This window comes from Eptesicus fuscus, chromosome 9, assembly GCF_027574615.1.
Source record: "Eptesicus fuscus isolate TK198812 chromosome 9, DD_ASM_mEF_20220401, whole genome shotgun sequence".
Taxonomy (NCBI): Eukaryota; Metazoa; Chordata; class Mammalia; order Chiroptera; family Vespertilionidae; genus Eptesicus; species Eptesicus fuscus.
Window position 1 is genome coordinate 64,202,355 of NC_072481.1, and position 13,854 is coordinate 64,216,208.

General features: G+C 37.9%; 1 protein-coding gene across 5 annotated transcripts in view; it reads left to right on the forward strand.

Annotated features, from left to right (window-relative positions):
- Nucleotides 1-2,013: 2,013 nt before the first annotated feature.
- The window catches only part of SH3GLB1 (SH3 domain containing GRB2 like, endophilin B1), a 31,700-nt gene continuing 19,859 nt past the window's right edge, over nucleotides 2,014-13,854 (forward strand). The window contains exons 1-2 of one of the 5 annotated variants that reach the window (XM_028134317.2): nucleotides 2,014-2,254; nucleotides 11,605-11,746. In XM_028134317.2, coding sequence (XP_027990118.1) covers nucleotides 2,183-2,254; nucleotides 11,605-11,746 — 214 coding nt within the window. In that variant the 5' untranslated portion in view covers nucleotides 2,014-2,182. The remainder of the gene's footprint in view (nucleotides 2,255-11,604; nucleotides 11,747-13,854) is intronic. The other 4 variants (XM_008157780.3, XM_028134318.2, XM_008157781.3 and 1 more) reach the window with 4 other exon arrangements.

Sequence of the window (13,854 nt, forward strand, 5' to 3'; positions counted from 1 at the left end):
CAATTCCTCTACAAATCACTCCGGCCCAATCTTATACAAGCTTTTCTAGTTATAGTTCTCATACTATGTTGTACTTTACAAGTCTATTTCCCACATTAGATTCTGAGTTCCTTAAAAGCTGGAACCAAGTTTTAATCACTTTTAAATCCATATTTCAATGTCTTTCTGATAAATTCAACATTTAGAAGTATCAGCTCTGACATTTCTGGTTTGCTTGTGCTTGTGTTATTACCTTTTTTTACATATATATGTATATGTATATATATGTATATGTAAATATATATTTCAGAGAGGAAGGGAGAAGGAGAGAGATAGAAACATCAATGATGAGAGAGAATCATTGATTGGCTGCCTCCTGCACCATCTGCATAAGCCTGCAACCTGGGCATGTGCCCTGACCAGAAATCAAACCATGACCTCGAGGTTCATCCGCTGTATGTTTCTTTGGTGATAATTCTTTAGGCAACTTGTCCATTTTTGTGAATATTTATTTAGTTAAAACTAGGTAGATAATATAATCTACAAACACACTTAGTCACACTGTATTATGTGATCATATGCTGATTCTAATTACACAGCTACTGCAATTCTATGTTCCAAGAAGTAAAGATTTTTTTCAAGTTAGGAAGATCTACACCTTTGAGGAAGAGGATCCAGAGTTTTTTTCTCTAACAGTGGATGTGGTGTTGTGAGATTTCTGTAGAAACAAACATAGATTACAGCAAATACACTTATTGTGAAGATAGACATCTATAAAGATAATAAGTGCTTAAAAATCTAAATATGGACAATAAATGAAAAAACAAGATTCCTAGTTATATATTTCCTTTTCCATATTTCTGAAATAATTGAAGATATGTGTAGTATTTTGCATCTAGGAGATTCATTCTACTGGAGTTATCTTAGAAAAAAGTGGTTGTGTCTGTCACCACCACCAAGAATAACCGAACACAAAGAAACCTTTATGTTATCTGCTGTTCCTTAAAATGCCTTTAGAGCTAACCTTTCAGACTTAAACAACAGCCGCTGCTTCTGTGTACTGCTGTTATAGTAAAACACTGAATGAGTTGTGTGAGCTCATTTCATTGCCTGCAGGGCCGCATTTTCCCAGCCCTAATGTAACAAAAGGGCACAGCCCACACAAAACACACACACACTGTTTTCTTGAAATACTAAGGTCTCTCTCTCTCTCTCTCTCTCTCTCTCTCTCTCTCTCTCTCTCTCTCTCTCTCCTTGCTTGCACCTGTCTTGACATAGTTCAAACATAGACTGTATCACGAAGACTGCTTAAGAAATTACTCAGAATCATGGTGTGTGTGTGTGTGTGTGTGTGTTAACAAATTTCACATCATATTCTCATTTGTTATTAAAATTCGCCACGTTGAACCTTTAAGGATTATTCTGTCTCACTCACCATTTTCTACTTCTTTGTGACCTCCACTTGGCACTCTGTGTCCTGGGCATCATACTTCGCACACAGTGGGCACCTAGGGCTCGGCGGGACACTAAATCAACCCTATTCTGCAACTTCAGAGACCTGCGGGCGCGGGTACAAGATGACAGGGAGCTGTTGATTCTAATTACACAGCTACTGCAATTCTATGTTCCAACATCCATATTTTTTTCTCCAAATAAAAAGAGGGGTCGGAGTTGTCTGCTCTTGGTTCTCTGGGACTACCCACGACTGCCCCTCCCAGCGACACCGACCTTCCCCCGGGCGGAGCGAGCCAAGTTCCCGGCGCGCCCCGCGGCAGCGCCGCGACGGTCCTGAAGGGGTCGCTGTTCCCGCGATAACCTCCACGAAGGCTCCGCCCCGCGGCACCGCCCGCTTCCTCCGCTGGGGAGCCTGACCCGGAGGCCAGTACGCCAATCCGTTTCCGGCTCGCCCACCGCGGCCAGCGCCAACGTGTGCGGCGGCGGCGGCGCTCCGGAAGGGACAGGCCCTGCGTCCCGGCTGCGGCGCCCGGACACGGGGGCCGCTGGGGGGCGCTCGTGCTCTCCCCCTCGCCCCACCCTCTCTCTCCCCCTTGACGGAAACGACAGCTGCGGCCGCGGGGCTGGCGCCGCCTCCCTCCGCTCACCACGTCTGCCCCCGCCACTCCCGCCCGGCGCCCCAGCCCGGCCGCGGCGCCTCCGCCTACCCGCTAGGTCAGCCGGCAGCTCCGCCCGGCTGCCGCGCAGGATGAACATTATGGACTTCAACGTCAAGAAGTTCGCGGCCGACGCGGGCACTTTCCTCAGCCGTGCGGTGCAGGTATGCGGCGGGGGAAGGGGTGGCGTATCCCGGAGGACCGGGGGGGACGGGGGGACGGGGGGGGGGGGGGGGGATGCGGGAGCATCCAGCCCGATCGTCGGTGCCCTCGCTCCCGGCCTCGCCGATCACAGGGCCTGCCTGCGGCGGCCCGAGCCCCCGGGAGATGGGCGCGGCCTGGCGCCCCTGCGGGCCTGGCCGCCGTCCCCTGTCCCCCTCCGGCCCGGCCGCCGCCCCCTGGGTGAAGGGAGGCGGGGTGGAGTCGGGGCCCCAGGAGGACACCTTGAGTCCGGCCTCGAGCCGAGGCTCCGACGGCACCGCCCGCCTTGCTGACCCCACGACGCGGGTGCTCGTGTGACCTGCCTGCCGGGGCGGGCGGAGGCCTGGCGGGTCCCGCTGGGTAGCCCGGAGACCAGACTATTCTTGCACCGCCCCCACCCTTTCTTCTCCTTCCTCGCACCCTCCCCGCCGAGTCTTAGGAGGAAGTGTCCTTTTCCTGCCCCTCTGCCCGGAGAGCTGCCAGCGCCGCTCCCTCCAGCGCCTCCCCCCCCCCCCCGCCCCCCCAGAAAGGACGGTCCTGGGCTTGGCAGTCCGCTGGAGACAGGGAGGTCGCCCGTTGGCGTCCAGGCTTTGCCGAGGCCTCGGGTGGAGCTCGGGGGTTCCCACACATGTTCCAAATGGGAAGCACCGGACGTAGGGCCGGGCGCAGGCGGGGAGAGGCTCGCGTTGCGCCCGTATTCGCGGGGGTGTGTTCCAGACACACACTGTGGGGGAAAGGTGACCATCTCCCGGTTCTCCGCAGTCAGGGCAGTGTCAGTGCTGGGGAACTTGGACGGTCTTCTTGCTGTCGTCACCCACACGATGGCACCTCGGTTAAATCTGTGAACAGATGTAAATTTTACCACAACATGGGGTATCAACAATCTGGTGTTTGAAGTTAATGACAGAGTCACAGTAACAACAGCATGCTCTTTTGCAGAGAGAAAACAAAAATGGTTTTCTAACGTGCAAAACCAAATTGATACTGAAATGTAAAGCCGCTGTCTTGCTTTGCCACTTTATCCCAATTTTACTGGCATCGTCGATCTTACATTGCACTGTTCTTGGCAAAAGAAGGGTAGAACTAGAGGCAATAGCTGCCTTATATTGTGAAAAAAAAAAAAAGAAACCCAAAACGATGTCAAACATTTCATTGGGCAGATTATCTTCAGTCCTTTCTGTAACTTTGCCAGGTAGATGTTATTAACCCCCTTTATATATGAGGAAGCAGCCTCAGAGAGGTGAGTAACTTGCTTAACTTGCATGGCTAGTAAATAGCAAGTGCTGTCTGACCTACTACTTATTGCAAGCTGCTTCTCTCCTCTTGGATAAGCATTGCAAGTTTAGGCTATAGAGAATGTTACAGCCTAGGAAGGGATTAAACATCATCTAGTTCGCGCTGAGCATTTCAATAACACTTAGGCAAGTAACCCTTAAGAGATGGGACCTTCCTTCTAGGTCTTGATTTCCAAGTTACAGACTCTGCATGGTGAGTAATAAGCTAGCTGCCTTCACCCGCTTCTCCCTTCCTCCACTAAAATATAAGGTATATTGAAAAGACATTGAACCTTATAGTTAAATAATTTTTTTAATTTAAATTAGCCTAGTACTCATAGTTCAAAGACTCGTTGCAAGAAGAATGTAGTGATTGAAGGTCTGAAATGAATTTTGATTTGTAAGACTTAATGTTAACTGCAAAAGCGGCAGAGACTTTGGTATTGTTCCAGTGCTAATTCCCTATGAAGATGCTGAATGCAATATGACACCATATAATGCCACTCTTTTAAATACAGTTAGCTATATTTCAGGTACATGATCCACACTGCTTAAATATAGGACACATAAATTGTCAATAGACTAGATTTTAAAAATCTGTCAAAGCCTTCAAAAATGTATTATTTTCCAAATGATTAATTACTGATTGTTTCAGATTCTTTAGGAAAGAATTTTTAAATTCTGTTCTACTCTGTTAACTATCAAATAATTTTCAGTATTAAATACTTAACTGCATACTCCATGACTGCCTGTCACTACTATTGTGAACACTGGTCATACAGTAATGAATAAAATCAAGAAAATATCTGCTCTCCTGGAGCTCACAATCTAGCAGAAGAGGACAAACTAGTAAATAAATACATCAGGTGGTGATGGAGAAATAGGCCAGCGGTGATTGGTTAATGGTAGAAGTGATGGTTGTTGCCCTGTTGTGTAGACATGGTGGTTAGGGCAAGCCTTTCTAATAGGGTCAAATTCAAAGATGCCTCAAGGAAGTGACAGTTTCCAGTTTTTTGAACAAAAAACATTTCAGTCATAGGAAACAAGTATAAAGACTGAAGTTTCAGGGGGTACTAGGGAGACCAGTTAGGGAGCTGTGGACATAAGGCAGGCAAAGAGTAAAAGGTGATGTGACATAAGAGTGATAGCAGGGGAAATTCACAGTCTATCCAGTATTGCCTGTTAGATTGGCTTTGTGCTGTGGGAGAAAAATGAGTCAAAGGATGACTCCGGTGTTTTGGCTTGAACCATTTACTAGGAAAGGAGATATTTCAGGAGGAGCAGGCTCCTTATGTTGAGATATATTCTGAAATTTGTATAAATTGTATCATGTCTGAGAATTACTTTAAAATATTTCAGAAGTAATGGGAGCAGTTAAAACAACATTGGCAGAATGTTGATAGTTTGAAGCTGGGTTGTGGGTTCATGTGGTTTCATTATACTATTATGCTGTTGTATATGTTTGACATTTCTATAATACTTTTTTAAAATAAAATATATAAAGGGAAAAATATGGTTCCAAAATGTAACATGTGAAGTTTGGAATGCTGTCTGGTAATTTTCAACAAAACACTGCTTATCAGTATTTAGTCAGTAACTGAGTTCCTACTCTAAATTGAATTGACATCAGTATAGTGCCAGAGTGCCAAGTTTCATGCTAAGAATAGAGTAAGAGTTATGTATGCCAGTTACTCGTTATAAGTAATAAGAAGAATAGGAATGGAATTCAAGTTCACATTTATACCTTAAGAGATAGGCCATTCTCTGGTTAGTCAGCTGCCATACATTTTTTCATTTTACTTAAAAAAAATTTAAATTAAGAATTGAAATGGCCCCTATTTTTTTAAAAGTAAAATCAAACTATTAAAGCATATAAATGGGTCTCATCACTCCATTCTCACCCTTCTAAAATGTATGAATCTTAGTACTTTAAAATAGTATGTTAAGGTAAAATGTATAAATGAATAGGAATATTCATTCCTTAATATTCCATTGGGTGGTTTTGTTGTTCTTACCTCCCTCAAAACAATAGAATACAAGAGCATCAAGTTATCTTCTTCCATCAGTTGTTACTTTATTAGTGTCTTAAAAAACATTTATTAATTCATGGAATCTGTCTCTTCAGTCCAAACTCCTTTGTTGAGCATTAAATATTCCCTTCCAGCTTTATCTTTCCTCTTACTCTTATATAAACATTATTCCTATCAAATTATTTTCTAATTTCAAAAATATACTTTTCTAATTCTAGACTTTTGTTCTTAAGTAAAACTCATCTTGAATGCTCTCTGCTGCCTCTCTGTAGTCTTTCTTGCTCTCAAGATACAACTTCAAGTCCATCTCAGACCACAGGTGCTTAGTGTGAAATCCTGTGTCTTTTATCAGTTCTGTATATGGCAATTTTCTCCTAATGCACTGTATGTAAGACCCCTTGGAGCTCTAAAATTCTGTCATTCTGTGGCTTTCATATCTTTAATAAGATTGTATATCTTAAAGAATTCTTTCTTTCTTTATTCCCTTCTCACAACATCCAACATTGGTTTTTAATTTTTTATATCATTTTCTCCAAGCAAGGTAGTAACCATAAGTAAAGTTTACTCTTTGAATCATTTAGCATGTAAAATAATTTTGTTATTTTCATTAATATTTTTCTAATATTATATCTTCTGACCTTGAAGTTGATTAATTCGAAAATATTAAACTTCAACTCAACTTATATTTATTGAATACCTCTTAGGGTGTTTGGCATTGAAGAATTCAAAAATGAATAAGACCTAGTTGCTGCCTTCAAAGGATTTCATAGTCTAGTCCTTATTTGTCATAATTAAATATTTTACTCTTTTTAGTAAATATCCATTTTATGAATTACTGTTCTCTTACTTGGTTTAATAAATATTTCAAGTGTGCATATTTTAAATTCAGAATTTATATTGAAGCAAAACTTTGCTCACCATCTTTAAGAGTGTATACTGTCTAAAAAAATTTCTCAAACTAAATTACGTAGGGAGGGGTTTATATTAATTTCCTTTGAACTGACTACTGAAATTACATTATGAACTTCATGACTGCCAGGTATTTTCTGACGGGGCGGCGGGTGGAATGTCTATAAAATTTAGTTGCAAGCTTGACCTCAATCTCCCACTTAATTTAGCAAGCATTAATGGTGGGACTAAGCTGGTGATATAAAGATGAGTATGATGCTGCACTCAACTAGCTCCTGTCAGGTGTTATTTGGATGGAATTCCAACTTGGCCAAATACTTTCTCTCAAGCCCTTCTGAAATTCCATTTCCTTCATAGAACTTAAACTGCAAATAACTTTACTGTGTCTCTCAAATTCTAATATATAATACATGTGACATTAAAAGTCCATTCGTTTACTCATTATGTAAAAACTCTGTGTACTTAGTGCTACCCAAAACTGTGTTCACATCCTTTGGTGCTATTGGCATTAACTTAACAGACTACTAAATAGAAGATGATTTCTTAACCTGATGTTAAAATAATTATGTATGAGTTTAGAACAGTGGTTCTCAGTCTTAGCTGCACTTAAAATTAACTGAGGGATCTTTACAAACCGTACCCTAGTCCAATTAAATTATAATCTTTGGGGTTGGATTCAGCATCAGTGTTCTTGAAGCTCCCCCAAGTGATTCCAAAGAGCAGCCAAAATTGAGTACCAGTTGAGAAGAATCTACTTTATAGTTTACTAATACATTATATTCAGAATTTGTTATACATTCTTCCCTACCCCAAGAACTTTATTACTTTTAAAATATTACTTTACCCAGAGAATTGATGGTTAGACTTTATATGAGATAGATGTCTTTGATCACACAGCCTTTTTACTTATAGTTCTTTTTTCTTTCTAATAAAGCAGGGTAGGGAATCCAGGCTCTTTATGTCATACTGTGGGCTACATTCCTGTCCTGTAGTGAAGGAAGGATTACAGAGCCTGGCAAAATATGGCTGACTCAAAGACAATCCTTTACAGTAAATACTTGCTGTCAAAAAAATTAATACTTTAAATTAATACTTTTTATTACCATTGTCCAAACATATTATGTGGTTCCTTGTCCCTGTGTCTTTATTCACAGCATTCCTATCCTACAATCTTCCTCTGCTTCATACATGATAGTCAATAATAAAATTAAAGGTAACCTTAATCCTACATAGAACAAAGAGTGGAGAGAGACATAACCATATTGCTAATGTTATATATTTAATTTGAAATTATAAATTTAAATTATTACTTAAATGTGCAATTGTAGAAGGCTTGATCATTCCCATGATTTTATTATGGAGGCGTAGGATTTTTCCAATTGTTAATCAGAAGGTATGACATATAAAATAACAAAATAGTACAATATTTAATAGATACATTTTTGTCTAAAACATTTTTAAGAATGCACCTACTGCAGAAAATGAGTTATATCAAATAAAGAGGTTTAGATATTAATGAAAATATGTATGGAGAACATAGTATATATTTTCTTCTACTGTATGTGAGATGTATAATCAACATATGACATGGTTCTTGCCCTCAAGGCTTTCATGATCTTAACAGTATTGCCTAAAGGTAAACATAAAATTATAATAATGGTACCTTTTTCATAAGGACAAAAAAAACCTATTAATTCTTTTTTTTAAAAAAAGATCCCGTTCCTAATTACCTAAAATTTTGAATTTTACCCTTAAAAATTTTAGTTTTCAACATCTTTCAACCCAAAATTATTAATAACTTTGTAGAATTTTAATGATAATAGTTGTAATTAGAAACTACAGTTGAGCCGAAACTGGTTTGGCTCAGTGGATAGAGCGTCGGTCTGCGGACTGAAAGGTCCCGGGTTTGATTCCGGTCAAGGGCATGTACCTTGGTTGCGGGCACATCCCCAGTTGGGGGGTGTGTAGGAGGCGGCTGGTCGATGTTTCTCTCTCATCGATGTTTCTAGCTCTCTATCCCTCTCTCTTCCTCTCTGTGAAAAATCTATAAAATATATTTTAAAAAAAAGATCCTTTACTAGACCCTTTTTATACTTCTGTATTTTTAACAGTGTCAGGGTTTTGATATATGTTAGAATATGCCATTTACTAAGCTGTGCATTTTATATCAAACAGTCCAAAACTCATTATATAGGTAAGTATCATAATTTCAGTGATCAAGAAGTTGAGGATCAGACTGTTTAATATTTTGCCCAAGGTGTCATACTCATACAAATAAATGATTTGTTGCAAATACTCATCTTTGCTCTAGTACACTTTCACACTTAAAAAAAAAAAAAAAAAAGTATAGTTAGAGATACCTGTAAGGTAGTGTATGAGAATCACAAAGAAAATATTAAATAATTAAGCAAACAAGCCTTTTGACCTGAAGATTGAAATGTTTTGTTTTTCAAATAATTAACTTTCTAATTGTTGGTTCTCTGAAATATTGGGGGAAAACTTGCCCTGAAACCTAACCTGTATCAGGTAAACTAAATGACTTTCTTAAATCACTTTTTATAAACATTTTTTAGTAATTTCTAGCCCATTTGTTTAATTCCAGTGTGTTTCTAAAAAACATCAACATGGCCCTAGCTGGGTTGGTTCCGTGGATAGAGCATCGGCCTGTGGACAGAAGGGTCCCGAATTTGGTTCTGGTCAAGGGCACATACCTTACTTGGTTGCAGGCTCCTCCCCACCCGGGCGTGCGTGAGGCAACCAATAGATGCATTTCTCTCACATCGATATTTTTCTCTCCCTCTCTCTTCCACTCTCTCTAAAAATCAATAGAAAAATATCCTCTGGTACATATTTTAAAAAAAGTCAATAAAGTTTAACATGATTTTATGTGCTGAAAAAAAGAGGCCTGCAGGTTTATAATATTTGGGTAATATTTTTCATTTAGCTCTCTTATAATAGTTCTTAGCAGAGTGCTTTGCACAAAGACTGACCTAATAAATACTGGTTCTTAATTATGAATCTGTTGACTGTTGTATTAATCTAGTCTTGGTTTTTAAGTATAAATTAAAGGCTTCTACCAAAAAAAAAATAATAATATTTAGAACCACTAATGATCCTCCAGAAATGCAACTGGAAGATAAATCATCAGAGGGCTCTATACTCTTCCCTTGGGTCTTTACATAGCTCATTTGTTATCATCCCATCTCAGTTGTTATCAATTCAGAGAGGCTATTTTTCTTACCGCTCACATCTGGCAATCCTCAAACTCCTGCTCCCTCTTCCAGGCCCAGCTTGCATATCCCTCGGCCTTTTAAACCATCTGATTCTCCTACCCTCCCTCTCCCTGCAGAATGAATTCTTCAGTTCTCTACACTTGAATTCATTAATTCAAGCAGTTAATCATTGAGTAACTCACTTAAGAAATAATAGGACCATCATCTATGTTGGTCCTCTCTCCACCTTCTTTTTATCTTTGTATCCTTATTATCAAAGTATTTAATTACTTGTTTATTGTCTGGATGATCTACTGGTAGATCATCCTTTGTAGATAATGTTCACCTGGGTGTATTAACATGTAAAGTTCTAATCTATATCTCTACAGTAGGTCTGTTGCTTAGAATCTCAGGGATCTGAAAGAAGACTAGAGTTCTCTCTTAAGATCGAGATTGCATAGTTACCCAGCTGACTTTGGGAGACGGGTTTTGATTTTTGCCTAATGCCTCTTCTATCCTCAGTTACAATATACTCAAGTTTATGGGCTTAGGCAATACCTTTGGAACGGCTTTTCTCAGTCCCACCCATTGGGTCAGGGCTTGGCTAAGGCCAGTCTCAATAAGGCCTAAGACTTTACAAAAACTGTTGAAGCTGTTATTTCTAGCAGCTGAACAAGACCTTGGTGGGGGTTGTAAAGTCTAAAAATAACATTCTAGAGGACCTTTCAGCTAAAAGTGCTAAGTGATAATCAACTGAAAGTATTAGACCAAAAACAAGGATGCTGGAAGAAACATATAAAACTCAGACAAGTGGAGCAGGAGAAGATATTTTAAGAAATGAGAGGGGAGGAGAAAAAGCAAGGTGAACATTTTATTTTGTTACCCGGAAATGAGTCATGATTAATGAGCATAGAATTAGTGCTAGTGATATGCCCGTGTTATGATGGGAAAAGCCACATATTCTAGAAAAAAAATTATGCATGATAAGCAGGCTGAGTCATCACTTCTAGTATTTAATGAAAAATATCCAGAAGTCTTCATAAAATCTAAAAGGAAGGAAATCTTTTTACTTCTTTGTTACTGTATGTGCAATGCTGCCTTTCCTGAAAAACCAACACAAGATAATGTACATTGAGTATATTTAACTACACTTTATAATCTTTAAAAGATGCCTCCATAGTATGAATAGGATATATTCCAAAAGTTAGTCTATACATCAATTGCTGGAACATATCCTGAAGAAACAACTTAAATGACAGTTTTTCAGAACATCTCATAAAAGCCTATCTAACTAGGTGTGATTAAAGTGCCAATAATATAATGCCACATTAAACATAAACAGCCCTTTTTTAATTCAATAACAATGATTAGGCACTGAACAATGTGATTTACATACATACTCTTAATTAACTTTCAAAGTACTGTAAGATATATATTGACTCTTTTTTATGATAGAGGATACCTAAGGAAAAAATATTCAAAAGCTTGCTCAGGTCACACAGCATTGCGGTCAGGGTATGAATTCATATCCAACTGACTCAAAGCTCTTACTCCTTACTGTTATGCTACCTTTGTAAGTCAGAAATATTTATATACTTTATATACCAGACAGTGTGTTCAATTTTTTGTAGAATTCACATCATGCATTTTAGCAGAACTGAGGATACGTGTTAACTATAAGATAGGATCATAATAAGTGCTACAAAAAAGGTATAGATAAGGGCAAAATTATCATAGGAGCAAAAACGGTAACATTTACATGCAGTGGTTTACAAATAATTGTATGTTTGGGATTGTTTGGATTTGAGTTTTGTTTTTAATTATTAATATAGGTTGCTAAAATGTATTTGCAGTATATTTAATATTGTTTTAAAATAATCACTAACAGTTCACAGAAGAAAAGCTTGGCCAGGCAGAGAAGACAGAATTGGATGCTCACTTAGAGAACCTTCTTAGCAAAGCTGAATGTACCAAAATATGGACAGAAAAAATAATGAAACAAACTGAAGTGTTATTGCAGCCAAATCCAAGTAAGAAACTTTTTACCTTTTGCCTACCTTATTGACTATTCCTATTAAAAAATTCTGTTAGTAGGGTTTTTAATGTTAAAAAGTTTTAATTTCTATTAGAAAACAGAATTTTTTTGTTTATAGCTTTGAGATTGTGGTTATTTTTTGTATGCCTTGGTTAAGAAGAGGGTGATAAACATTTTTTTGTGTATCACCTAACAAACTGACAACATTTTTCAGGCTTTTGTAAAATCCTCTTGAAAATTCAATTTCAGGCAGTGACTTTGAATTTTAAGAGATATAAAGGTCTATGAAAATTAAATTACTCTTCCTGTTTCATCCAAGGGAGAATTATCCCTAAATAATTAAGGGGAAAGTTAATTTGTTACCACTTGTTTATGTTAAGTTTTACGTTTTTACATAAATTATTCCATTTGATTTTCTGACAACCCTAAGCAGATCACTAAATAAATAACCTTGCAAATAAGATGCACCTAATTGTTTATTAATTGAAACTCACAAGGTAGCATTTTGTCTTAATTTAGCATAGCTAATTAGAAGGGGAACTTGAACTAGAACCAAGCACATTGACAGTCTTTTCACTGGGAACTTACATATGAGAATTGAAGGACAAGGGCAACAATGCATGCTTTCCTTCCTCTTTTCCCCCAAAGTTATTGTGACCATGTTGTGAGTGCCATAAACTTATTTTTAAGTACTTAAAATTCCAACTTGGTTGCTATTGCATAAAAACTCAAGCACTGTACAAACTATTAGTAATTCTTTGCAGTTTTATTTAAATCGAAATGACTTTTTAAACTAAGCCTTTTACACTTTGAGGCCTAGTCTTTGGATACTATGTGGTATTTGTTATTCATTTAAGGCTACTTAAATTATATGCCATGGCACCTAAAAAAAAAACAAAAACAATAAGTAGAATGTTTTCCTCTTATTCCTTGCTCTATCCAGAGTTCCTTGCACTCATAGTCTGTCCTAAAATATGTTTTCCAGAATGGCAAATAAAGTCATGCATGACTGGTAAACAGGAATGGTGTTCTTATAAAGAAGTTACAATGGCTCATAAATATTATTTTATATTAGTGTTTTAATTTAAAAGTAGTAACAATTCTTTTTATTTTTTTGTTTGTGCTCTGGTTATAAAGTTACTTAGGTTTTGTGTGGTTAAACCCAGCTCTTTTTCTGTAAGCCCTGTCATTTTTAGTGTATGATTTTTTTAGAACCTAGTGTTTTTCAGAAATATATATTGAATTATAGCAGAGTTGCCTAAATGTTTTTTAAGACTTAGTGAAATGAAACATTTATTTAAAATATACCAAATGTTTTATGAACTGAATGAAATCAACATGGGATTTATACTTTTGACCAAATAGGTAGAAAACAGCAAAGTTAAGAATTACTGTGGTGGTCAGAAAATGAGATTCTGAAACTTAGGTAACATCATCTAAATGATTCATTTTAAACTGACTCATTTTGGTTTTAACTAATTTAATGGTTTTTAAATCCCTGCTTAAAAACTCTTCTGATACTGTACCAGTGTCTACCACAAAAGTGTATTTTATGTTTTTATAATTAACACTTTTGCCAACTTCTGAAGTGTTTCTGTTTAGCTTATTTTTGAAATTTCAGTGCACTGTGTAAAACTTACACTTGTGGAGGAATTGTGTGAGATGTTTAAAAGGAACATATTTAACTTCTTTTTGGATTATAATTTTAATTTATATTTAATCATTGTTTCTGGAAATTTGGACTTTTTCTCATTTGTCTCTGAAATACCTCACTGTTAGGCAGCAATGTAAATGTGAGTTTCTTGAATATTACACTAAAATGTTTATTCATATTTTTCCCTTTCCCATTTATACAATGTTCTATAATTGCTTTTAACCTTTTCTCTTGTATTTTAATCTTATTTGTAATGGTGAAATCTTGAGTGAATACATGCTCAAAGGTATCTATGTATCTACTAGTATATACTTTAAATATAACTAAATACAACTAAGCCAAGGCATCATATTGCTGATTTCTGTCTGCAGACATCTCGAGCCTGGATTACTCTATTCTTAAACCCCTGTGCCTATATTTAGACTCTAGGAGGGAGAGACAGCTTTGAG